The sequence below is a fragment of the Ranitomeya imitator genome, chromosome 5 (assembly GCF_032444005.1).
Source record: "Ranitomeya imitator isolate aRanImi1 chromosome 5, aRanImi1.pri, whole genome shotgun sequence".
In the NCBI taxonomy this organism is placed as follows: Eukaryota; Metazoa; Chordata; class Amphibia; order Anura; family Dendrobatidae; genus Ranitomeya; species Ranitomeya imitator.
This window is the reverse complement of record NC_091286.1, coordinates 587404734-587431641: the sequence shown is the minus strand read 5'-3', so window position 1 is coordinate 587431641 and position 26908 is coordinate 587404734. Positions and strand designations below refer to the sequence as shown.

Here is a 26908-nt window from a genome sequence, read left to right as displayed (position 1 = left end):
GGTAAGAGACAATCCCAGTCTCTACCGTCTTTCTCTATAGCTTTTCTCAGCATGCTCTTTAGTGTCTTGTTAAACCTCTCAACAAGGCCATCTGACTGGGGATGGTACACCGAGGTCCTCAACTGGGAGATCTTCAGGGCTTTGCATAACTCCCTCATCACCTTGCTCATGAAAGTTGTACCCTGGTCAGTCAGGATCTCCTTTGGCAGACCTGTCCGAGAAAAGACATGGACCAACTCGCGGGCTATGCTTTTTTAGGAAAAATTTCTCAAGGGAATTGCCTCAGGATAGCGTGTGGCATAGTCCAGGATGACTAATATATACTGATGGCCCCGAGCTGATTTAACTAAGGGACCGACCAAGTCCATGGCAATTCTCTCGAACGGTACCTCAATAATGGGCAGTGGCACAAGGGGGTTCCGGAAATGAGGAGTAGGAGCAGTTAGCTGACATGTAGGGCAGGACCTGCAATAGTTCACTATTTCCCGGTGACACCCAGGCCAATAGAACCTCTGCACAACCCGTTCCTGCGTTTTTTCCACCCCCAGGTGTCCACCCAAGATGTGTGAATGGGCCATGTCCAACACTTTCCGTCTATACGGACCCGGCACTATCAACTGCTCTACCAACTCCTCCCGTATTTTCGTGACACGGTACAACAACTCCCCCCTCAACAGAAAATGGGGAAATCTTGTGTCTGCCCCCGGCTCCTGTACCACCCCGTCAATAACTGTGACATTATTAAAGGCTTCCCTCAGAGTGGGGTCCCTATGTTGGGCAGTCCCAAAATTTTCACCGGTAACTTCTAACTCCAGAATGTCAGATGTAGGGGATACTTCCTCCTCATCCCCAACCAGACCACAAAAAGGAAAACTGTCTGCCTCTGGGTGTGGCGATACCCTTCCAGGGTTCACTGGTTCCCTGCCAGGGAGCTCAGAACCATTTCCCCACAAATCCCAAAACAAACAGAAATCCCGGCCAATAATTATAGGGTGCAACAAGTCCTGAACCACGCCGACTATGTGGGACTCAGTGCCACATGCCGTTTCAATGTCCACCCTGGCCATAGGGTAGTCCTTTGCATCACCATGTATGCACCGCACTCCGACCTTCTTTCCTGGGAGCAGGTGGAGAGGAAAAGTGGCCCTCACCAGGGTCACTAGGCTCCCCGAGTCTAACAGTGCCGTTACTGCTCGACCGTTCACCTTTACGGGACACGCTTGAGGTCCCTCGTTGGATGGAGAGTTCACGCTACAGGCTGGATACGCATAGTATGAACAACGGCGTCCCATGCTGCAGTCCATCTGCTCAGTGGTTTGGGAACAACGGGCAGCTATATGTCCTGGCTTGTGGCACCTCCAACAAATAATATCACCCGTGGGGACCTTGGGCACCACCTCCCCCGCCCTTTGTGACCTTGGACGCACCACCCCTTTTTGGGACTCAGCTGCCTTCTGGGACCCCCAGTACGGCATGGGCTGCCTCCCGAAGGAGCCTTCCAACCCTTGGTATCTCTCAACCAGTCCGATCAGCTCGTTGGCATTCTGGGGATCACCCTGGGCAACCCAAGACTGTATAGGCCTCGGGAGGGAATGGACAAACCGATCCATCATCACCCGTTCTACCATCTGTGCAGGCGCAGAGGATTCTGGCTGCAGCCATTTCTGGACCAGGTGCAACAGATCAAACATTTGGGAACGAGGTGGTTTGTCCCGGTGATAGCCCCAGGAGTGAACTCGCTGTGCCCTGACAGTCAGTGTCACCCCCAAACGTGCGAGAATCTCGGCTTTCAATTTGTGATACTCTTTGGCATCCTGCAAGGTCAAATCATAGTACGCCTTCTGGGGTTCTCCCGTCAGGTATGGCGCAAGTACCTCTGCCCACTGCTCTGGCGGAAGTTTTTCCCTCTCAGCGACCCTCTCAAACACCGTCAGGAAGGCCTCAACATCATCCCCGGGAATCATTTTCTGCAATGCGCGTCTTACCGTCTTCCGGACGTGGGTGTCATCAGCCAAACCTGGGGTTGGGGCGCTCGCCTTGCCCTGGATGGCGGTTGCCAGAAGCTGCATCTGCTGCTGATGCTCCTGCTGGCTCTGCTGCATCTGCTGCCGTTGCTCCTGCTGACTCTGCCGTTGCTCCTGCTGGCTCTGTTGTATCTGCTGCATCAACAGCCTGTTGGTCTCTTGCTGCCTTTTCTCCTGCTGTGACTGCATCTGGACCAAGTGTTTCAGCAGGTCCTCCATTTTCTCCGGCAATGCTTGCTGGCTTGCAACAGCCTTGACCCAGGACATTCAAAAATAAACTCACGTCTCCGCTGGGAACGCTGCCCGCATTCTCCACCAATTGTAAGGATTTCACTCACTCAGCTGCGACGGCTGACACTCAGGAGACGTGTTCCTTTAAAGTTCACTGGGTTTATTGCTTCATAAACCATGTGGCAAATAACAGAAAGCAAAATGGGCCTTTGGTTCAGGCAAAGAAAAGCAAGTGTCCAGTTCATCCGGCTCAGTCCTGAAGCCGTAACACACTCAGGAGGGTTTCACCTCCACACATATCTGCTGTGTAAAGGATTAGCCAGTCTTATAAAGAGCTAACCCCACCCAGTAACCCATCACATGATTAGCCATGTGGTCTGACATTACCACAGGTCCTGAAACACATATACAAGATTATGTGAAAGACAGGAATACTCCGGGCTACATTACAGCAACCAGGCACTTATGTGGCACATACCTCCCATCGACTACAAACCCTTTAGCCATGCTACAATATATATATATATATATATATATATATACATATATACTTCTCACCTGTGTCTTGCCTCTCTGTTGTTTTCTGTCTCTGTTCTCACATCTTTTCTGTCTCCCGCTCTGATTTTCATATTTCCTTCTGCCTCTTCTTCCTGCTTGTCCGTGGCTCCGCCCCCGACATTTAGCCCCGCCCCTCCATGGCTCTTCACATTGTGAGAGCTGTGACGCTGCTGGAGGGGCGGGATCGGAGCTTCTGCTGCTGACTGCAGGTGCGGGGGTGAGTCACAGCGTGTGTGACTGTGTGCCCCTGCTACACTGCAGCCAGCAACTCTGCACAGCCGCGCGCACTGCCAGCGCTCTGCTCCAGTCCTCATAATGCTGGGAGGAAGGAGCAGAGAATGAGTGCGCGCAGCCGTGCTGATAGCCGCCCCCACATTGTGCCGCCCGGGGCACAGCAGGGAGCTACCATGTCCCAAGGTCCCCTTCTCGCTGAACAGCAACTTCAGTACCCACAGCAGGGAACTACCTTGTCCCAAGGTCCCCTTCTCACTGGACAGTACCTTCAGTACCCACAGCAGTGTGCTACCTTTTCCCAAGGTCCCCTTCTCACTGGTCAGTACCTTCATTACCCACAGCAGGTCGCTACATTGCCCCAAGGTCCCCTTCTTGCTGGACAGCACCTTCAGTACCCACAGCAGGGTGTTACCTTGCCCCAAGGTCCCTTTCTCACTGGACAGTACCTTCAGTACCCACAGCAGGGCACTACCTTGTCCCAATGTCCCCGTCTCACTGGACAGTACCTTCAGTACCCACAGCAGGGCGCTACCTTGTCCCAAAGTCCCCGTCTCACTGGACAGTACCTTCAGTACACACAGCAGGGCGCTACATTGTCCCAAGATCCCCTTCTCACTGGACAGTACCGTCAGTACCCACAGCAGTGTGCTACCTTTTCCTAAGGTCCCCTTCTCACTGGACAGTACCTTCATTACCCACAGCAGGGCGCTACCTTGTCCCAAGGTCCCCTTCTCACTGGGCAGTACCTTCAGTACCCACAGCAGGGCGTTACCCTGTCCCAAGGTCCCTTTCTCACTGGACAGTACCTTTAGTACCCACAGCAGGGCACTACCTTGTCCCAACGTCCCTGTCTCACTGGACAGTACCTTCAGTACCCACAGCAGGGCGCTACCTTGTCCCAACGTCCCCGTCTCACTGGACAGTACCTTCAGTACCCACAGCAGGTCGCTACATTGTCCCAAGGTCCCCTTCTCACTGGGCAGTACCTTCAGTACCCACAGCAGGGTGTTACCTTGCCCCAAGGTCCCTTTCTCACTGGACAGTACCTTCAGTACCCACAGCAGGGCACTACCTTGTCCCAATGTCCCCGTCTCACTGGACAGTACCTTCAGTACCCACAGCAGGGCGCTACCTTGTCCCAAAGTCCCCGTCTCACTGGACAGTACCTTCAGTACACACAGCAGGGCGCTACATTGTCCCAAGATCCCCTTCTCACTGGACAGTACCGTCAGTACCCACAGCAGTGTGCTACCTTTTCCTAAGGTCCCCTTCTCACTGGACAGTACCTTCGTTACCCACAGCAGGGCGCTACCTTGTCCCAAGGTCCCCTTCTCACTGGGCAGTACCTTCAGTACCCACAGCAGGGCGTTACCCTGTCCCAAGGTCCCTTTCTCACTGGACAGTACCTTTAGTACCCACAGCAGGGCACTACCTTGTCCCAACGTCCCTGTCTCACTGGACAGTACCTTCAGTACCCACAGCAGGGCGCTACCTTGTCCCAACGTCCCCGTCTCACTGGACAGTACCTTCAGTACCCACAGCAGGGCGCTACCTTGTCCCAACGTCCCCGTCTCACTGGACAGTACCTTCAGTACCCACAGCAGGGCGCTACCTTGTCCCAAGGTCCCCTTCTCACTGGGCAGTACCTTCAGTACCCACAGCAGGTCGCTACATTGTCCCAAGGTCCCCTTCTCACTGGGCAGTACCTTCAGTACCCACAGCAGGGCGTTACCCTGTCCCAAGGTCCCTTTCTCACTGGACAGTACCTTCAGTACCCACAGCAGGGCACTACCTTGTCCCAACGTCCCCGTCTCACTGGACAGTACCTTCAGTACCCACAGCAGGGCACTACCTTGTCCCAACATCCCCGTCTCACTGGACAGTACCTTCAGTACCCACAGCAGGGCGCTACCTTGTCCCAAGGTCCCCTTCTTGCTGTACAGTACCTTCAGTACCCACAGCAGGGTGTTACGTTGCCCCAAGGTCCCCTTCTCGCTGGACTGTACCTCCAGTACATACAGCAGAGCGCTACCTTGGCCTAATGTCCCTTTCTCAATGACAGTACATTTCCCAGACTTCTAAGCCTTTCTCTTGCAGTCATCACTTGGATGTGTTGTCCTGCAGCCTCTGTAACTAGATCCTTTTCATGATGAGCTTTGTAGTTCCACTACTAGTCAACCTGTCTTCCCTGTTTCATTTCCTCTGCACAACTGACATGGATTCCCTTTTCTCAGAAAACCCCCAGAGCGCCTTCCCCCTTAAGGGCTGGCCTATACAGTTAACTCCATGTCCCAACTAACAGGAACTGTGCTAAAGAAGGCTAACCTTATAAAATCACCACTGACATCCATATCGCAACCTTACACATTCAAATACACGTAAACACATTAAACCCAGGGGAGTTGTCAGAATGAACAAAAAGAAACATTAGTAGAATAATTGTTCTTATTTTCATTTTTGTGCAGTTCACTGTGTCGTATTAGTGATAAGATGTCTTTATTCTTCAGGTTGGTGCGATCACAGCAACACCAAATTTATACTATGTTTTTATTAAAGTTTTGCTACTGTCACACACTAAAAATGTTTTTTTTTTTTAATAAACAATAGGCATTTTGTCTCAACATTGTATTACGGTACCTTTTTCATTTGCCAGCAGAGTTGTATGGGGGCTTATTTTTGGCGAGATGAGTCGAAGATTTTTTTTGATACCTTAATGACCACCATAAAAAAGGCATATCGGTGGTCGTTAAGGGGTTAAATAACAAAGTTTTAACAAATGCAAATATTTATGGAGCTTGGATGAGCATAATTCTGGCAAGAACCATGTAAAAAGTTACAAGGAGATGAATATTATAGAGGAATTTATGGAGTCAGAGAGTAGGGGACCAGTTGTGGTTGTCCAATTCCTTTGAAGAGGTTTTCCACAATTGGATGTGTAAAAAATTGCTCCTGTGCTGAGATAATCTTAGAAACGTGCCCCTGCTGTGTTCTGTGTAATGGCTGTGTCTGCACTTACCACATATCTTGGGCAGAGGAAGAAGTAGAAGAGAGTATACATGCATTACAGCATTGCATTGCAGGTGATTATTTCTGCAAGTTACAACTTGTTTAAAAACAGGCAGGAAAATATTTTACTTTACAAAAAGTATCAGTTGCGTTTCCATGCTATCATGTCTGTATACTCCCTTTTGCGTCCTCCCGTGGGCAGGAGTTTTGGAATGTGGAGACCATGTCCTTATAGCCATTATGTCCTTATAGCCATTATGCAGTATGTAACATGAACACATGTATAAGATTATCTCAGCGCAGGAACATTTTTTTTCACACATCCAATTGTGGAACTTATTATTCCAGAATCTATTGAATAAACTATACTTTGTTCATGGAACAACCCCCTTTAAATTCTGTGTGATGGAGGCCTTTGAAGAACCTCACTATCCAGAGAAACAAGTTGTTGACAAATATGTGTGGGATTTTTAGGTTTAGTTCTTACAGACTGATTGCTTCTGCTACACATAGCAGGGCTTTCGTCTTCTAGGCATGGAATGGTCAAGTTGGTGACATATTGTAATGAGTCGCCCCACCTGGGCCGTGGGGTACTCGGTACCGGGTCCGGTGTTTCACAGGGGGATGTCATGGTGGCGGCGACCCGGTCCGTGGCCCTGGGCGCCCATGTAAAAGGGAAAAGTCTTTAAAGGGAATAAAGTTTATGTTCGTTATGCCACCTGTGGTATTCGGTCAGTGGGGGACCCACGTTGCTTTAAGGGGTCCCCTGGGGTGATGTTATGGCAGCTAGATGGTATTTTCCTTTTAAACATGTGATTCAGTTCTGTGTTCATCCTTCTTGGTCTCTTTAAATGCTTCCAATTGTTCCTTCTTTCTGGGATTGTTACAGATTGTGCAGTGAGATTTTAATTTAACACAATCTCCCGTCTTTCTTGGACATTTATGTCCTTTAGAACTTCCAGCCATTGGGCATTTCCTACCCTCTTTCTGAGTCCATTAAAATCTGCCTTTCTGAAGTACAACTTTAAAGTATGAGTCCTATCTGGTCTTCCTCCTCTTGCAATCCAAATCCCTGTTGGTAATAATTAGGTCCAAAATTGCAGATCCTCTTGTTCTCTCTTCTATCTTTTGAAAGATAAAGCTGTCAGCAATAGAAGATAACAATATGGATAGTTAAAATCTCCCATGACCACCATGTTGTACATTTTGAGAACAGAGGCATCTGATGTAAAAAAGAGTTCATTCTTATCTTCAGTCTGTCCGGGTGGCCTATAGTAAACACCTACAATAGTGTCATTTCTGTTCTTCTCTCTTTGTATTCTTACCCCCAACAGTTTCTACAGAGCTGCCATTCTCTGAGGCTTGGATCTTTGTGTAGATATACATTTTTCTAACATACAATGCAACACGCTAAAAGAGGAGACAAGGAGCCTGGACTAGGTGAGCATAAAATATATTTTAATTTTTATTATTTTACTATGCAAATAAATGGGCGCTATAACATTAGGGGATGTCTTTTTTGTCATTTAAGAGGGGTTGAATGTGGGGACATTGAGGACCTGGATATGGGAATAGTAAGGGCATGGATGTAGGGACATTATGAGTGGATGGCTGTTGTGACATAAGAGGGGCTGGCTGTGGGGACATAGAGGGTCTGTATTTGGGGACCTATTGAGGGGCTGTCGGTGTGGACAATGAGGGGTTGGCTTTTAGAACATTATAAGGGCTGGCTGTGTGGAAATAAAGGGGCTGGATGTGGGTACATTATGAGGGACTGGATGTGTGGACTTTGAAGGGCTGGCTGTGGGGACATAAGAAGGGCTGGCTGTAGAAACATTGAGAGGCTGGATGTGGTGACGTTACGGGTGGCTGGCTTTGTAAACATTGGCGTCTGGCTGTGGGTACATTATGAGGGGCTGGATGTGGGGACATTATGGGGGATGGCTGTGTGGACACTGAGGGGCTGGCTGTGGGGACATTATGAAGGGCTTGCTGTGTGGACATTGAGGGGCTGACTATGGGGACAATATGAGGAGCTGGCTATCTGGACATTATGAGGAGCAGGCTATGGGGACATTACGAGAGGATGGCTGTGTGGACATTGAGGGACTGCGTGTGTGGACAATGCAAGTAGCTGGCTGTGGGGACATTACGAGATGCTAACTGTGGGGACATTATGAGAGTCTGGCTATGCAGACATTACAAGTTGGGTTTGCTGTGGGGACATTATGAGGGGCTGGCTGTGTAGACATTGCAAGAGCAGCTGACTGTGAGGATATTACAAGGGGGCTGTAAAGGACATCTTGTTATAAGGGAGACTATGGAGGACATTACTGTATATAGAGGGCTGTGGTGGACATCATACTATATATAAGTGGCTGTTGTGGGGACCAAACTTTATGATGGGGGGCTGTGGCGGACTTCATACTGCATAGGGGTCTGTGATGGACATCGTAGCCTATATTGTGGGATTATTGTGGATATACTTTATGGGCAGCTAAGATATCCATCATACCATGTGTGTGAACAATGTGAGGAAGGGGGTACAATTTGAAGAGGACAATATGATGGGCAGTATGAGTGCATAGAGTGAAGAGGGGGCACAGAATTGATATGTAGTGGGCACAGCGTGAAATGTGGGAACAATATGGAGAGAGGTTAGCCTGGCAGGGGACATTATGGAGATATAGAGGCATGAAAATTGCTATTTGTCCCTCGCATTGTGTGATTGGTTCCCAAACAATGAATGATTCTATATCTAACTGTTAAGCCTCATCCCTAAATTAACCACTTTTTTACTTTTGCTGGTATTTTTAGGAGAAAAAGGCTGCAATTCTAGTGGAAGTGGTGGTCAGAGCAGGAGGAGGGGGGGTGTTATCGGAATTGCTACCTTAGCATCTGAGCAATTCTTTTACTTAGTGGCTGTGGGTTCTTTGGGGAGGCACACCATCGGCTTCACCTGCCTAGGGCACTAAAATACCTTTTTCCGGCTCTGGCTGCAGGTGACCGGGAGCTATATTTCGTTCTATATTTCGTTGATGATATCATGAATTCACAATGTACTGCTCTACAATCAAAGAGATGGTGCTAACATCACTCTGTGCTCTTGGCAGACGTGCAGTTTTCCAAAATGACAATGATCCAAAACACACAATGGTAGAGCTCACTCATAATATGTTTTTTTTTATATCAGACAGAAAAATGTTAAACATAATTATAGGCACAGATTTACACAAGTGTTATTAGATCAAGAAAAACTATTTATTAATGCACAGAGTTTGGATTGTAAAATTTAGTGACAGATTCCCCTTAATATATCTTGAGTTATTCAATGGGTGTCACATGCTCAAAATCCTCCTTGGCTGCCCATAGCATAGTTCAGCTGCACACAGCATCTGTTATACCTTCATATGCCATTTGGTGGCACTGTAAGGAAATTAAATACTTCGGGTCACAGACTGATCACTGACGTTTTGGTCAGGCATCCTGTGATCAATTTATATTGTTAAGGGGACTTTTATAACAAAAATTGATTGTCTAAGCAAAAGAGTTGAAAGCAAAAAAGAGTTGAACGGAAAAGTGAGATAAAACATTATGATAGTGGCTGTATAAGGTTATCAGATTGTATTATAAATGTTGTTTTTACCAATACATCATGTGTGTTTATAAATCCCATGTTCGCACCTTAACCATGTTTCTAACTTGTATGCCCAATAGGATTCATATTCAAAATAACTCATAATAGAGTAGAACAAACATGTTTTATGCAACATTACTGAAGAATACAAAAGTAATATTTCTCACCTTTGTTACTGAAAAGTCTACAGAGGATGCTGATACAAGGTTTTCCTTCTGTTCTTTCATCTAAAGAATTCATCATACAGAAAATTAGAGCCTTTAAAAGTCTCTCAAAATATGGCAGCAATATATGCTCAATCAGCATCTAGCTAAAATTCTTCACTTCTCACAGGGGACATAGAAAAATAGCAATTTATTGGACTAGAATGAATCAAAATTTCAAACAAATTTAAAGGGGGTTTCCGATTACAGGTAATGATAAACTAGCTACAGGATAAGTTATGATTATTGGACTTGTATGGTCCGACACTTAGCAACCCAAAGAACAGCTGTTATTTGCTCCAGCAGCTTTTGGATGTTAACGCTTTCAACTTCTTAGCAGACAAGAGCTGATTGGTGGAGAAGTTGCGTGTCATACCTCCACTAATCTGATATTCATAACCTAACCTAAGAACAAAAGAATAATCTACGGTAAATCTAATCAATGTTTGGTATGACCACCTTTTTTATTTACAATGTGATCATTTTTTCTAGGTACACTGAAACACATTTTTTACATTAACTCAGCAGGGAAGTTCTTCCAAACATCTTGGGAACTAACCACAAATGTACCATGGATGTAGTCTTGTGAAGATTCTTTTGTATCTTCGCGTAATCACAGACAGAGTTGATAATGTTGAAATCAAGGCTTTAAGGGTGTCACATCATGACTTCCAGTACTCTTTCTTTTTTTCTCTGAAGCTAGTTCTTCGACATTGGATGTCTTTTTAGGGCTATTGTCTGATAACACTGCTGGATAGCCCCTGATTTTGAGGGGAATTAAACACGTGTCTTTCATCTACTGCACTAAGTATCCTCAGCCGACCACTGTGTCTATAGTCTTCCATGTTTCCCTTTGGGTCTTCTTCAAAAGACTTTGAACAGTACATGCTGAAAATCCAGTCTGGGATGAAATTTGTCACTGAAAGAGTCTTTCCTGATGCAGTATAATTACCTTGTAGAGAGACGTAACTAGAGGGGGCAGCCAGCGGGAGTCGCCATTGGTTGCCTCTGCCATTAGATGAGACTAGTGTTAATTGAGATACAGTCATGGCTGAAAGTGTTGGGACCCTTGAAATTGCTCCAGAAAATGAGGTATTTCTCCCAGAAAATTATTGCAATTACACGTTTTTTTTATACACATATTTATTTCCTATTTCATATTTATTTGAAACAACATTAAAAAACACAAGAAAAAAATGCAAATTGGACATCATTTCACACAAAACCCCCAAAATGGGCCAGACAAAATTTTTGGCACCCTCAACTTAATATTTGGTTGCACACCCTTTGGAATAAATAACTGCAATCAATCGCTTCCTATAACTATCAACAAGCTTCTTATATCGCTCAACTGGAATTTTGGAGCACTCTTCATTTGCAAATTGCTCCAGGTCTCTCATATTTGTAGACACCTTCTCCCGACAGCAATTTTAAGATCTCTCCACAGGTGTTCATTGGGATTTAGATCTGCACTCTTTGCTGGCCACTTCAGAACTCTTCAGCACTTTGTTTCCATATATTTCTGTGTGCTCCTTGAACTATGTTTGGGGTCATTGTCCTGCTGCAAGACCCATGAACTAGGACTCAAACCCAGCTTCCCAGCTTTTTGACACTGGGCACTACATTGCAACAGAAAATCTGTTGGTAATCTTGAAATTTCATGATGCCTTGCACACAGTCAAGGCACCCAGTGCCAGAGGCAGCATAACAACCCCAAAACATATTTGAACCTCCACCATATTTGACTATAGGTACTGTGTTCTTTTCTTTGTAGGCATCATTCTGTTTTCGATAAACAGTAGAATGATGCTTTACCAAAAAGCTCTATCTTGGTTTCATTTGTCCACTAGATGCTTTCCCAGAAGGATTTTGGCTGATTCATTTACATTTTATCAAACTGCAGTCTAGTTTTATTATGTCTTTGTGTCAGCAGTGGGGTCCTACAGCATCTCCTACCATAGCGTTTCATTTCATTCAAATGTCAATGAATAGTTCAAGCTGACATTTTTGCACCCTTAGGCTGGGTTCACATTGCGTTAGTGGCAGTCAGCTAACGGAATCCGTTACATAGCGCCACTAACGCAATGTAACGGATCTGTTAGTGCACCCATTGACCGCAATGTATCTAACGCATCGCTAATGTATGCCATTTTTGGCATGCGTTAGCGATGTCCTGTTATTTTCTGACAGACCTCGAACGCTGCTTGCAGCGTTTTTGGGTCCGTTCTCGCTAGCCCAGATCGGGCATCTGCGGTAGCGGGATCGCTTAACGCAATCCCTTTTTTGCACATTGCGTTAGCGCATTCCGTTAGCATATGCGCTAAACGGATTGCACTTAGTCAATGTGAACCTAGCCTTAGCTTGCAGGACAGCTTGAAATTCTCTGGAACTTGATTGAGTCTGCTCATCCACAATCGGGATTATCCTGTATTGCAAACTTTCATCAATTTTCACTGCCTTCCTTGTCCACAGAGATTAACTACAGTGCCATGGGTTCTAAACTTCTTGATTGTGTTGTGCACAATGGACAAAGGAACATTAAGATCTCCGGAAATGGACTTGCAACCTTGAGAGTGTTGATATTGTTTAACAATTAAGATTCTCAAGTCCTCAAACAATTCTCTTCTCCTCTTTCTGTATTCCATGCATGGTGGGGCACACACAGACACGCAATGCAAAGATTGAGTCAACTTCTCCTCTTTTTATCTGGTTTCTGGTGTGATTTTCATATTGCCTACACCTATTACTTGTCACATGTGTGTGTGAACAAGCATCACATTCTTAAAACCAGAATTTTGGAAAGGTGCAAACAATTTTGTCCTGCCCATTTTTGAGGTTTTGTGTGAAATTATTTCCAGTTTGCCTTTTTTTGTGTTGTTCCAATACATACAAAGGAAATAAACATGTGCATAATAAAAATGTGTAATTGCAATAATGTTCTGGGAGAAATACCTCATTTTCTGGAACAATTTCAAGGGTGCCAACACTTCTGGTCATGACTGTATCTTGTTATCTCTTGCTTTCCTTGCTTGAGATCTTGCACAGGCACAGTCATTCCCTAGGTTTGTGCATGCACCGATCAATAGTCCAGCTCTCCTAATGTCATTGGGATCTTACTTGGCTTGCGCTGCCTCAAGAAATGATGGCTCTTGCACGTCCACCTTCTTGCTTCATGAGAATGATGCCCCCTACATCATCCACACAGTGTCATCCTTTGTCCTCCTACGCAGGCATACTGGCATACTTCTCTCTTTTTTCGGCAGGGCAGAAAGAAGTACACCTTTGCATCATCCACACAAAGCAAGGAGGTGGATGGAGATCGCAAGAAGAGAGGAAATGACGCATCTACAGAAGTGACGCCCATCAGACCTCACCGTAGGGGAGTATAATAAATCATTTTGTACTAAATGTGTGCTGATAACTTTAATTACATGTTGTGTTGTATTATCCTGAGACAGTAACAAATATATAGTCCAAATAGTAATCAATAGAAAAATCCTAAAATGTCAATGTGGATGGTGTTTCACAGAATGTGGTTTATCAATGAGTACGAACAGCACTAAAGGAAATAGTATACAGCATTGAATGCGTAAGTTGTCAGATTGTTCAAAAAATATATTAGGAACAATATAAATGGCTATTTACATTGGTTATAAATTTTATGTCAAATGATTTTTCATCAGTGTTTATATGCCAAAACCAGGAGTGGAACATTCAGAGAAAAAATATAATTGAAAGATTGACACTTGTTTCTGTGTTTTGGTGACACTCCTGGTTTTGGCATAGAAATACTCATGAAACATCACTGAGGACTGAAAAAAACGTAGGTACTATTCAATGGCACATCAGTTTATTAATTCATATGAATGGTACGTACTGAAAGGATTTATTCACTCATCAATGAATATAGAATTGAAATTTTTAGTTTTACGGAGGTTTTCTAAGATATGAAATAGTCGGGATTGGCATTAAAATGATACCGCTCCAGCGTCACCTCTCCGGTCCTCCTGCCAGTCTTCTGTTTACCTGATCACAGGAACTCTCCATGTGACTGGTGTAGCCAAGTGCTGGTGTAAACAGGTTATTAGGATGCAATGCACAGAGATATGCTAAGGCGGAAGTAACCAACTACAGCTATTTTTTTTCCTAGCACAGGTTGAATGAAAGGGTTAATAAAAAAAACAGTTCATTGCTTGGATGCAGGTTAACAATTCACACAATATTAATGATACTGCAGACATATATAGCAGTTTCAATATCTGATTCCCTATTCTATCTGTCTCCCGATGGGAACGGCGCTGTTGTATTCTTCTGATGTAAGTCTCACGAATGTCACTCACCATGATAGGCCACCACTGCTATATGTCTTTTCAGAACTTTTAACTCCTTCATCACCTTGTGATTTTTCATTTTTGTGCTTTTGTATTTTGCTCCCCTTCTTCTCAGAGCCATAACTTTTTCATTTTTCCGTCTCTCGATGGTTACGGCTTCTATGTATTCTTCTGATTCAAGTATCATGCATATCACTCATGACGATAGGCCACCACTACTGTCCTTTAAGCACTTTAATAATATTACTGGCTGTAATGGGGGTCACCGGTATTTCCCGCTAGGCCGCAAGTCCTTACAAGCAAGTCACTCAGTTCCCTATGTGTGTTCCTCACACCAGCTAACCCTGGCTCCCTCTGCAGCATAGTCCGGGCCAAGACCTGTAACATGCATCTATGCTAGAAGGAATGGCCTGGTCAACTGTGTTTATCAGTGATTTGTAGCTAGGCACCTGAACAATTATGGCTATCAAACACTGCCAGGAAGTTATCAAATTTATTGTACCAGTCATCAAATTATATTTGCATACACACATAATAGAGTATTGCACAAATCACATATTGCACACAACACTGCCTACTTACAGAGTTTAGAAACGTAGACATCACGGCTACAGTGGTCTGTAGAGCTGATTTTATTTCTGTAGGTCATGGTTCCTTCCTGATACTCTTCTAACATCCCAGTTGTCAAACTGTTCACACTGTCTGATCAGCCATGTTTATCATGTAATTAGGTTCTGCTGCAGAAAAACAAAGATAAGATACCTCACAAAATTATATGCGTATCCTTGAGTGCTCTTAATGGGAGAACATCTGAATCTTTTGTTTAGTGCCTCATAGCTTTGTTTAATTTCAAGAAGTTATATCATTGACTATACCTTTTACTTTACCATCTTACTACTCATTCTGACTCCATAACCAGACTGCGAGTGTTCTGATTTTGAGACGCCATTTCTGTGATGTCGCTATGTACCATTACTCGCACAAGGAGATATCATCAGATAGCTTGACTTGATTAGAGAGGCAAATACAAAGATTCCGGAAGAAGTTTTGTATTCAAACTGAATTCTTGTAGTTATGCACAATTACAGAGTCAGTAGCTGCAACAGTTGCAGTAGGTAAAAAAGACTATTCTGTACCTTATCTGAAGAGATGTAGCTCTTAAGATGGCTGCCATACAGAGAATGTAGAAGAAAGGAGGAGTTACTGACATCAGAGCTAGTGAGGTAGGCAGAGGGAGAGGGACAACAAACTTCAAAAAGGCAAAACGTATTGCAGAGCAACGCAACTGCAATAATTCTATACAATGCTATTTGATTCCCAACTCGTGGAACATGACATTACTGATACACCTAAACTGAGCAGTTACAGAATTGATGGCAAATTCCATTCCTCTATTTGGCGCACTGCAGTTTTTGTAAAGGGGCACTCTTTAATGTCCTTTTTTTTGTCTCTAACCGAAGATCATTTCTTAAAGATGCCCTTGCCTTTACTTTGTCTTCAAAAATTCTAGTGGATGCCATCATCATGTCTTGCAAAGACTCCTGCAACATCCCTACTTGTGATCTTCTATCAAATACTCATCTTCCCCTTTAATCCACGCTCTGCCTGGTTATTCCACATCCCACTTGTCACTCTTCTGCTTCTGCCTTATACTCCTCAATTGACTACTCATTGCTCAGAGAATTCAGGAGCACCTCCTCATGTGTCTCAGACAGTCCACCAGTAAGCCATGTAGTTTTTTAGCTTAGTTCTTTATTTTGAATGTACAAAAATAAACATTAGGAATCTGTTTTAACCCCTTAGTGACAGAGCCAATTTGGTACTTAATGACCGAGCCAATTTTTACTATTCTGACCACTGTCCCTTTATGAGGTTATAACTCTGGAACGCTTTAACGGATCCCGCTGATTCTGAGATTGTTTTTTGTGACATATTGTACTTCATGATAGTGGTAACATTTCTTTGATATTACTTGCGATTATTTATGAAAAAAACGGAAATATGGAGAAAATTTTTAAAATTTTGCAATTTTTAAACTTTGTATTTTTATGTCCTTAAATCAGAGAGATATGTCACTTAAAATAGTTAATAAATAACATTTCCCACATGTCTACTTTACATCAGCACAATTTGGAAACAAATTTTTCTTTTGTTAGGGAGTTATAAGGGTTAAAAGTTGACCAGCAATTTCTCATTTTTACAACACCATTTTTTTTTTAGGGACCACATCACATTTGAAGTCATTTTGAGGGGTCTATATGATAGAAAATAACCAAGTGTAACAACATTCTAAAAACTGCACCCCTCAAGGTGCTCAAAACCACATTCAATAAGTTTATTAACCCTTTAGGTGCTTCACAGGAACTGAAACAATGTGGAAGGAAAAAATGATCATTTAACTTTTTTTTGCAAACATTTTAATTCAGAACCATTTTTTTTATTTTCACATGTGTAAAAACAGAAATGTAACCATATATTTTGTTATGCAATTTTTCCTGAACACGCCAATGCCCCATATGTGGGGGTAAACCACTTTTTGGGCGCACTGCAGAGCTTGGAAGTGAAGGAGTGCCGTTTGACTTTTTCAATGAAGAATTGGCTGGAATTGAGATCGGACGCCATGTCACGTTTAGAGAGCCCCTGATGTGCCTAAACAGTGGAAACCCCCCACAAGTGACACCATTTTGGAAACTAGACCCCTTAAGGAACTTATCTAGATGTGTGGTGAGCACTTTGAACCCCCAAGTGCTTCACAGACGTTTATAACGTAGAGCCGTGAAAATAATAAATCGCATTTGTTTACACAAAAATGATCTTTTCGCCCACAAATTCTTATTTTCACAAGGGTAACAGGAGGAATTAGACCACAAAAGTTGTTGTGCAATTTCTCTTGAATACATCAATACCCAATATGTGGGGGTAAACCACTTTTTGGGCGCACCGCAGAGCTTGGAAGTGAAAGAGCGCCTTATGACTTTTTCAATGCAGAATTGGCTGGAATTGAGATCGGACACCATGTTGCGTTTGGGGAGACCCTGATGTGCCTAAACAGTGGAAACTCCCCACAAGCGACACCATTTTGGAAACTAGACCCCTTAAGGAACTTATTTAGATGTGTGGTGAGAACTTTAAACCCCCAGGTGCTTCACAGACGTTTGTAACGTAGAGCCGTGAAAATAAAAAATCGCATTTTTTCTACAAAAATGATCTTTTTGCCCCCAATTTTTTATTTTCACAAGAGTAACAGGAGAAATTAGACCACAAAAGTTGTTGTGCAATTTCTCTTGAGTACGTCAATACCCCATATGTGGGGGTAAACCACTGTTTGGGCGCACCGCAGAGCTTGGAAGAGAAGGAGTGCCGTTTTACTTTTTCAATGTGGAATTGGCTGGAATTGAGATCGGACGCCATGTCGCGTTTGGAGAGCCCCTGATGTGCCTAAACAGTAGAAACCCTCCACCAGTGACCCCATTTTGGAAACTAGACCCCCCATGGAACTTATCTAGATGTGTGGTGAGAACTTTGAATGCCCAAGTGCTTCACAGAAGTTTAGAATGCGGAGTCGTGAAAATAAAAAATATTTTTTTTTCCACAAACAAGATTTTGTAGCCCCCAAGTTTTTATTTTCACAAGGGTAACAGGAGAAATTGGACCACTAAAGTTGTTGTCCAATTTATCCCGAGTACGCTGATGCCCCATATGTGGGGGTAAACCACTGTTTGGGCGCACAGCAGAGCTCGGAAACGAAGGAGCGCCGTTTTGGAATGCAGACTTAGATAGAATGGTCTGTGGGTGTTATGTTGCGTTTGCAGAGCCCCTGATGTACCTAAACAGTAGTAACTCCCCACAAGTGACCCCATTTTGGAAACTAGACCCCCAAAGGAACTTATATAGATGTGTGGTGAGAACTTTGAATGCCCAAGTGCTTCACAGAAGTTTAGAATGCAGAGTCGTGAAAATAAAAAATATTTTTTTTTCCACAAAAAAGATTTTGTAGCCCCCAAGTTTTTATTTTTACAAGGGTAACAGGAGAAATTGGACCCCAAAAGTTGTTGTCCAATTTATCCCAAGTACGCTGATGCCCCATATGTGGGGGTAACCCACTGTTTGGGCGCACGGCAGAGCTCAGAAGGGAGGGAGCACCATTTGACTTTTTGAGCGCAAAATTGGCTGTCGTGTTTGGAGACCCCCTGATGTACCTAAACAGTGGAAACCCCCCAATTCTAACTCCAACCCTAACCCCAACACACCCCTAACCCTAATCCCAACCCGATCCATAATCCTAATCTCAACCCTAACGATAATCACAACTCTTACCCCAAAACAACCCTAATGTCAACCGTAACCATAACCCTAATCAAAACCCTAAATCCAACACACCCCTAATCCTCATCTCAACCCTAACCTCAAACCTAACTCATATCCCAATACACCACTAATCCCAACCCTAACCTTAACCCTAATCCCAAACCTATCCCTAATCCCAAGCGTAACCCTAATGCCAACCCTAATCCAAATCTTAACCCTAATCCCAACTCTAACCCTAACTTTAGCCGCAACCCTAGCCCTAACTTTAGCCCCAACCCTAACCCTAACTTTAGCCCCAACCCTAGCCCTAACCCTAACTTTAGCCGCAACCCTAACCCTAGCCCTAAGGCTACTTTCACACTTGCGTCGTTTGGCATGTGTCGCAATCCGTCATTTTGGACAAAAAACGGATCCTGCAAATGTGCCCGCAGGATGCGTTTTTTGCCCATAGACTTGTATTGCCGACGGATCGCGACGTGCACTGGATCAGTTGTGTTTTGGCGGACCGTCGGCACAAAAAATCATTCAATGTAACTTTTTTTGTACTCGCATCCGCCATTTCTGACCGCGCATGCGTGGCCGTAACTCCGCCCCCTCCTCCCCAGAACATAGATTGGGCAGCGGATGCGTTGAAAAACTGCATCCGCTGCCCGCGTTGTGCACAATTTTCACAACGTACGTCGGTATGTCGGGCCGACGCATTGCGACGGCCCCGTACCGACGCAAGTGTGAAAGAAGCCTAACCCTAAATTTAGCCCCAACCCTAGGTTTAGCCCTAACTCTAACCCTAGCCCTAACCCTAACCCTAGCCCAAGCCCTAACCCTAACCCTAGCCCTAACCCTAGCCCTAACCCTAGCCCTAGCCCTAGCCCTAACCCTAACCCTAGCCCTAAGCCTAACCCTAATTTTAGCCCCAACTGCTTTCTCCTGCCGGCCGGCAGATGGCGACAGATGGCGGGCGCACTGTGCATGCGCCTGCCATTTTGTTTCCCAAAGAAGACGCCGGCGGGCAGGCGAGGACGCAGGAGGACCCAGGGACATCGGTAAGTATGACAGGGTCCCCGAATTCCCCTATTTCTCTGTCCTCTGATGTGCGATCACATCGGAGGACAGAGAAATTAAAAGGGAAATCGCATTTTTTTTTGCGATCGCCGGTAAACGGTTAATTACCGGCGATCGCAAAAGCGGGGTCGGTAAAAAAAACCCCGAATCATGTTCTCTGGGGTCTCGGCTACCCCCGGCAGCCGAGACCCCGGAGAAAATCCGACTCTGGGGGGCGCTATTGACTTTTTCCACAGCGCCGTTAATTAATGGTGCTGTGGTTTAAGTACCCTTAACTGCCGCCGTTAAAAGGCGTATCGGCGGTCGTTAAGGGGTTAAAGGTGACATTCTCCCCATATACTACGACTTGGTGCCTAGTTTATGATTTTCAGTGTTTACATACTTAGATCTTAATTCGGGATCTAAGTTTCTTGGCGAATGAAGAGTATAAAGTTAATGCCTTGATTGAATTGATACACACCTAACGATGTTGTTTCATCTTCCAAACAGTAAAAGCAGCAGAAAATGACCAAAAGAACTTTACGTGGAGGCTGGTATATCTTTTTACAGGAAGGTAAAGTTGAATGTTTGATTAACAATATAACAGGCAACACATTTGGCTTTGGTGGCTTTCCCCTACACACCAGGGGCAGACACAGCAGTGGATCAACCTGTGCAGCTGCATCGGGTCCCATTTTGGAGCTTCCCTTTGCTCTATCGTGATTAAGTCCCTGGTCTTCCAGGAGCTTAGCTCAGTAATTATGCCATTTTTTTTTACTTGTTTAGCCATCAGGGAAATTTTTGAGATCATATGCCAAGGCAAAGCTAGAATAGAAACACTGAGACCAGGATATACAGCCTCCTGGAGGGCAGACAGACAAGATCAAGGCAAAGCTAGGTGTAGAACCTCTAGAAGGAGAAACACAGAGCAAGGCCTGGCAGCTCAGAAGCAAAACACTAACTGAGTTAACACATTGCACAGGCCCAGTCCACAGGGTGGAGCTGCCCTAAATACTGGAGGCTTCTTGGTAATTGGTCAGGAACACATTAGACAGGTGCACCCTGATTCTATAAGAACCAGAGAGTTCTGGCGCCCCCCTATCCACACAGCCAGGAAGCATGCAGAGAGCAGAGGCACAGAATATGGAGCTGGCAACAGACAGAACACAACATGACATGGAGCAGTGGGTAAGATGGTGTGTGAGAGATGAGAGGCCATGCCATGATGCCAGCAGAGTTGTTACATTCACCTTACAGAATCCCCATGTTCACCCCATAGAATCCTCATTTTCACCCCATAGAATCCCCATGTTCACCCTATAGACTCTTCATGTTCACCCCCATAGAATCTCCATGTTCACTCCCATAGAATCCCCATGTTCACCCCATAGAATCCCCATGTTCATACACATGAAAAAAAACACCACATACTCAACTCGGTCCCGCTCCCAGGCACCCTGCTTCTGTTGCTGTCTCCAATGCGCTGACTCTCCGGCGGTACACAGCTGACGCGATGACATGACGTATTGACATACCAATACCATTTATTCTTAGATTAAAAAAAATAATAATAAAAAGCAAACATTTGTGTGACTGGTACAGTATAATAACAGGCCAGGAAAACTTACAATACCTTTGTAAACATAATATCTTACACAATAAATATAATGTGTATGTTGCACTTGGTCTTAGGAATGAATTTGTACATCGCTCTCAATAAATTATGATGATTTTTTTTACATCAAAATTTAGAGTAACACTATACAGTAAAAAAAAAAAAAGAATAAATAGTAAAAACATATTCATTTGAAGGACACACTTTTGTTCCATCCACTGTGTAGGTTCTTCTCCCCCACTTGGTACTGTAAAACAAACTTCCTAGTTGTTGGGTCGTCCTTAGAACAGATCACGACATACATGTATTTGCAATTCTCTGTACTGCAAGTTCCTTCCCAGTAATCATCCTTTATGAGTAACAAAGGAAAAAAGGTGTTTCCTTTTATGCTCACTTCAGCAACATCAGGAATCCGAAGTTTGAAGGAAACATTGTTATTTTCAGGCAGAACACCTTCCAGTGGTGTAACAAGATCAAATTGTTCAGCCCAGTCTGTGTATGCTAATGGGAATAGTGGCCATTTCACTGTGGGGTTTTTGCATATAATGAGGTAGTTACACTGGTGTTTGTACACATTACTGTTTTTAGGTTTCACATTCACATGCAGTACATATGTTCCTGGCTGTGGAAGGTGGACCCTTATCTGCACGTTGCCCTCTGTTAGAGTTTGGAAGATGTGTCTTTGAGTCATCTCTGGAGTCATTTGTATTTCATCAGAGTGTAAAGTAGGAAAAATGCTTAATTCCCGCAAAAATGCAAAACCGATAGTAAATCGACCATCTTCTGAATATATTATAGGATCAGGGTGTGAAGGCTGAATGAGGCCAGCCTTCTCTATATCTGGACCTGGTCCCACAGGATTATGGAGACTAGAAGGGAAAGATGGCCATTTCACCTTGGGGTTTGAGCATGTTACTAGATAATTACAGATGTAGCCGGCAGAGCCATCAAATATCTGAAGAACGTAAGAGCCAAAGCGTGGGAGGCGAACATTAAGCTCTAACTTATGTTTCTGTGTGCTCTGTAAAACATGCATACCCTCCGATGCGATCTGGACTTCTTCAGATTTCAGACTAACTGTGACATTTAATATTCGGTTAGTAGAAAAGCTGAGGATGAAACTTCCATCTTCCGTGTGCACAATTGGGTCTGGATGTGAAGGCTGGAGTAGTCCAGCCATTTCTGTGTCTGGATTGGGGCCTACTGGATTATGGAGAATACTTGGAAAGGGCGGCCATTTCACTTTAGGATTTGAACAATGCAATAAGTAGTTGCAGATAAAACCATTATTGCTGTCAAATATCTGGAAAACATAAAAACCAAAGTTGGGAAGACGGATATTAAACTCAACTTTATGCTTTTCTGCCCTCTGTATAACATGGTATAGTATAGTCTGTATTTTATCAGACTTTAAGCTGCTGCTTAGTTTTAGATAGTTGTTGAGCTTGAAACTGATAGTACAACATCCATCATCTGTATGAATTATTGGGTCCAGATGTGAAGGTTGGAGAAGACCCGCCTTCTCTGTGTCCGGATTGGGGCCAGCTGGGTTACGTATCAATGTTGGGAATGGCAGACATGTGACATTGGGATTTGAGCATATTATGAGATAGTTGCAGACATACCCAATACCAGCATCAAATATTTGGAGAACATAATGACCAGATTGTGGCAGATGAACACTAAACTCCACTTTTTGTTCTTGTACTGCTTGTATAATATGATTAAGAATGTTTTTTCCATCACTGGATTTGAGACAGGCTGTAAGTTTTAGCTTTTTCTTCATGGCAAAACTTACAGAGCAGCACCCATCATTTGTATAAATGACTGGATCTTCGTGTGAAGGGGAGTAGAGCCCAGTTTGCTCTGAAAACGAGCTTGGGCCAACAGGGTTATTGAGGCATTTGGGAATCTTCATTTGGTTGTCAATAACTTTGCAATCAATTCTGTAATCCAAAACCATCTGGTAGACCTCTTTTGTATCTTGTTTCCTTGCATAAATTTGTAAAATGTGTTGACCAGTCTTTTGGGGATAAATATCAAACTTGGCTTCATGATCAATGAATTTTAGTAGACCAGGATCTTCTGTTTCTTGTAGAGCGAAGAGGAAGAGCAGGTCGTACTGGCTGTCTACAGTGATGGATACTTTCCCGTTTTCTGGAAAAGAAAAAACATTCCTAGTTACTATAATAATACTGATCTCCATTATGTCTTAACTAAATGTATTTTCCCAATACCAGGAAATGATTCAACATATAGATATAGTGTTGGCTACCTTTTTAGAGCATGTGTGTGTAATTCAGGTACAACAGATAATTTTGCAACTTGGGTAAAAAAAGTGTTGTGGTTACTTGTTAATATTGTTTGGTTTTATTTTCCCTCTCCCTAATTTTACTTTACATGCACTTGCATTAAACACAATTAGAAAATTAATTTCAAACTGTACTATTTTTGTCAGCACCCTTTGTTCTGCCTACAAAGGTGTAGAAGAGAGGACCGGGCTGCACGTGCTGCAGAAGGGCCGGGTCCAGAACTGCTGGGGCCGAACCTCCTGTTGCTGGAGGGAATGAGTTTGCAGACGGAGCAAGCCGGTAACCTGGGTGAAGAGGGAGTAAGCAGGGGAAGTAGGTAAAAAGGGGTTTGCGCAGGAACTGAAGAGGGCTTTCCGCCAGAGTGCTGAACGGGTGCGGACCGCGGCTGCAGTGAGGAGAGCGATAGGGCACAGCATGCAGAGACAGGGCGGCCGCCTGAGAGACCTACCAATATTGGCGGGAGCACGGGGAGATGTGTGCCGGGCAGAGCTTCACAGCACAGATGTTCAGGTATTGGCCGGCATACAGAGGAGCGCACGCCGGGCAGAGCATTGCAGAACAGCCATTGAGGTGATGGCGGCTACTCAGAGAGACATGTGCCGAGGGAAATCTTGCGGAGAGCTCTACTATTCTGCTCTATTCTGCAGTTGAATAGACTAGGGGCTCAGCGGGCAAAATCGGTGACCACCCGCCCCGCCAGAAGGGACCGTGTGTGGGGTGAGGACGCCTGAAGAATCTGCACCGACCTCCGTGGCATCCCATTTCCCACTAGACTTCCCGAAAGTGACGGATATTGGAGCCACGATAAGTGAATCTGACAACTAAAGGTACCTTCACACATAACGATATTGTTAACGATATCGTTGCTTTTTGTGACGTAGCAACGATATCGTTAATGAAATCGTTATGTGTGACAGCGACCAACGATCAGGCCCCTGCTGGGAGATCGTTGGTCGCTGAATAAAGTCCAGAACTTTATTTCGTCGCTGGACTCCTGCTGACATCGCTGGATCGGCGTGTGTGACACCGATCCAGCGATGTCTTCACTGGTAACCAGGGTAAACATCGGGTAACTAAGCGCAGGGCCGCGCTTAGTAACCCGATGTTTACCCTGGTTACCATCCTAAAAGTAAAAAAAAACAAACACTACATACTTACCTACAGCCGTCTGTCCTCCAGCGCTGTGCTCTGCACTCCTCCTGCTCTGGCTGTGAGCGTCGGTCAGCCGGAAAGCAGAGCGGTGACTTCACCGCTCTGCTTTCCGGCCGCTGTGCTCACACAGACAGTACAGGAGGAGTGCAGAGCACAGCGCTGGAGGACAGACGGCTGTAGGTAAGTATGTAGTGTTTGTTTTTTTTTACTTTTAGGATGGTAACCAGGGTAAACATCGGGTTACTAAGCGCGGCCCTGCACTTAGTTACCCGATGTTTACCCTGGTTATCGGCATCGTTGGTCGCTGGAGAGCGGTCTGTGTGACAGCTCTCCAGCGACCAAACAGCGACGCTGCAGCGATCCGGATCGTTGTCGGTATCGCTGCAGCGTCGCTTAATGTGAAGGGGCCTTTAAGACTGTTTAGTTAAACAACCGTTGCATCCCCTTTTCCCTGTTAACTCCCTGCAAGGAGTTCATTGTTGTTGAACAATTAATTAATAGTTAACCCCTGCTCTACGCGTCTGTGTTGCTGCATCCAAGCACCTGTGTGTTACACAAGCAAGGCGGGGAAACTTCTTTCCCCATTGTTCTGCACCATAGAATTAATGGAGTAAAACGCTTCCATGTGAAACCAAGCTGGACGTCATCAATAATCTAGTGAGAATATTTTACCTGTTTCAATAACAGCTGCTTCTGGCTGAGAAGAAATCAGTCCTAAGCTGTAGAAGTGGCTTCTGCGGTGAACGCTTAGCACAAACTGCTTCTGGGACACTTCTGGCTCCAGTAATTGAAACTCTGTTTTCTCCGGGAAGTGATCGCCAATAAAGAGAGCAGGATGAGTCAGGAAATAAAACTCATTGTACCTTGGAAGAAAGAAGAAAAAAGAAAAATAAGAAATGGTGGAAAAGTATCATTATTATTAAATGTGACAGGAATTATTTGAGACATTGCCCAAAGTCACTTGTGAGCAGGGCATTGTACTGAATTAGAATAAATGTGTGCGATTACATATATTGTCCATGTTCAATATATAAAATGTCTACTATAAATATCACAGCTAGATGACTTGTAGACTTTTGATCAAAAATGTTAACTCTTTTTACTTGTGTCACAATAGTGGAATGTATGCATTCATTAATTGCAGCGGGTTGTTGCAGAGCCCAAAAATGCACCTTTAGTCCAACTACAGGGATAGAGCACAAAATCATCTTTACTGAATATTTAATAAAAACATGTTTTGACAGAGTAACATCATAAAAATGAGGTACAGATTCTACGTGTTTTGAGCGGCTTACCTGCTCTTAAGCGGCATGATGCATTTTAGGACTTTCACTTGAATGCTATGGTCCGTGTACAAGATTATACTGGTGAGCTGGTTTACTTTTTCGTGTTTTTTGACCTGTTTCAGATTGTTTGTATATATGTCTGTATTATTGCATACAGTGGGTACGGAAAGTATTCAGACCCCTTTACATTTTTTCACTCTTTGTTTTGCAGCCATTTGGTAAATTCTCAAGAGTTCATTTGTTTTCTCATTAATGTACACTCTGCACCCCATCTTGACTAAAAAAAAACAGAAATGTAGAAATTTTTGCTAATTTATTGATAAATAAAAACCAAAATATCACATGGTCATAAGTATTCAGACCCTTTGCTCAGACACTCATATCTAAGTCACATGCTGTCCATTTCCTTGTGATCCTCCTTGAGATGGTTCTACTCCTTCATTGGAGTCCATCTGTGTTTAATTAAACTGATAGGACTTGATTTGGAAAGGCACACACCTGTCTATATAAGACCTCACAGCTCACAGTGCATGTCAGACCAAATGAGAATCATGAGGTCAAAGGTACTGGCCAAGGAGCTCAGACACAGAATTTTGGCAAGGCACAGATCTGGCCAAGGTTATAACAGAATTTCTGCAGTACTCAAGAGGCCTCTATGATCCTTAAAATGAAAATGTTTGGGACCACCAGAAGTCTTCCTAGACCAGCCAAACTGAGCAATCGTGAGAGAAGAACCTTGATGAGAGAGGTAAAGAAAAACCCCAAGATCACTGTGGCTGAGCTCCAGAGATGTAGTAAGGTGATGGGAGAAAGTTCCACAAAGACAACTATCACTACAGCCCTCCACCAGTCGGGCCTTTATGGCAGAGTTGCCCGATGGAAGCCTCTCCTCAGTGCAAGACATATGAAAGCCTGCATAGTGTTTGCTAAAAAAACACATGAAGGACTCACAGACTATGAAAAATAAGAT

General features: G+C 44.2%; 1 protein-coding gene across 3 annotated transcripts in view; it reads right to left on the bottom strand.

Annotated features, from left to right (window-relative positions):
* Positions 1–21097: 21097 nt before the first annotated feature.
* The window catches only part of LOC138638550 (uncharacterized), an 85719-nt gene continuing 79908 nt past the window's right edge, over positions 21098–26908 (bottom strand). For all 3 annotated transcript variants that reach the window (XM_069727934.1, XM_069727936.1, XM_069727935.1), the window contains 2 exons: positions 25325–25515; positions 21098–23345 (listed from right to left, as the gene is read on the bottom strand). In XM_069727934.1, the coding sequence (XP_069584035.1) occupies positions 21376–23345; positions 25325–25515 (2161 nt within the window). In that variant the 3' untranslated portion in view covers positions 21098–21375. The remainder of the gene's footprint in view (positions 23346–25324; positions 25516–26908) is intronic.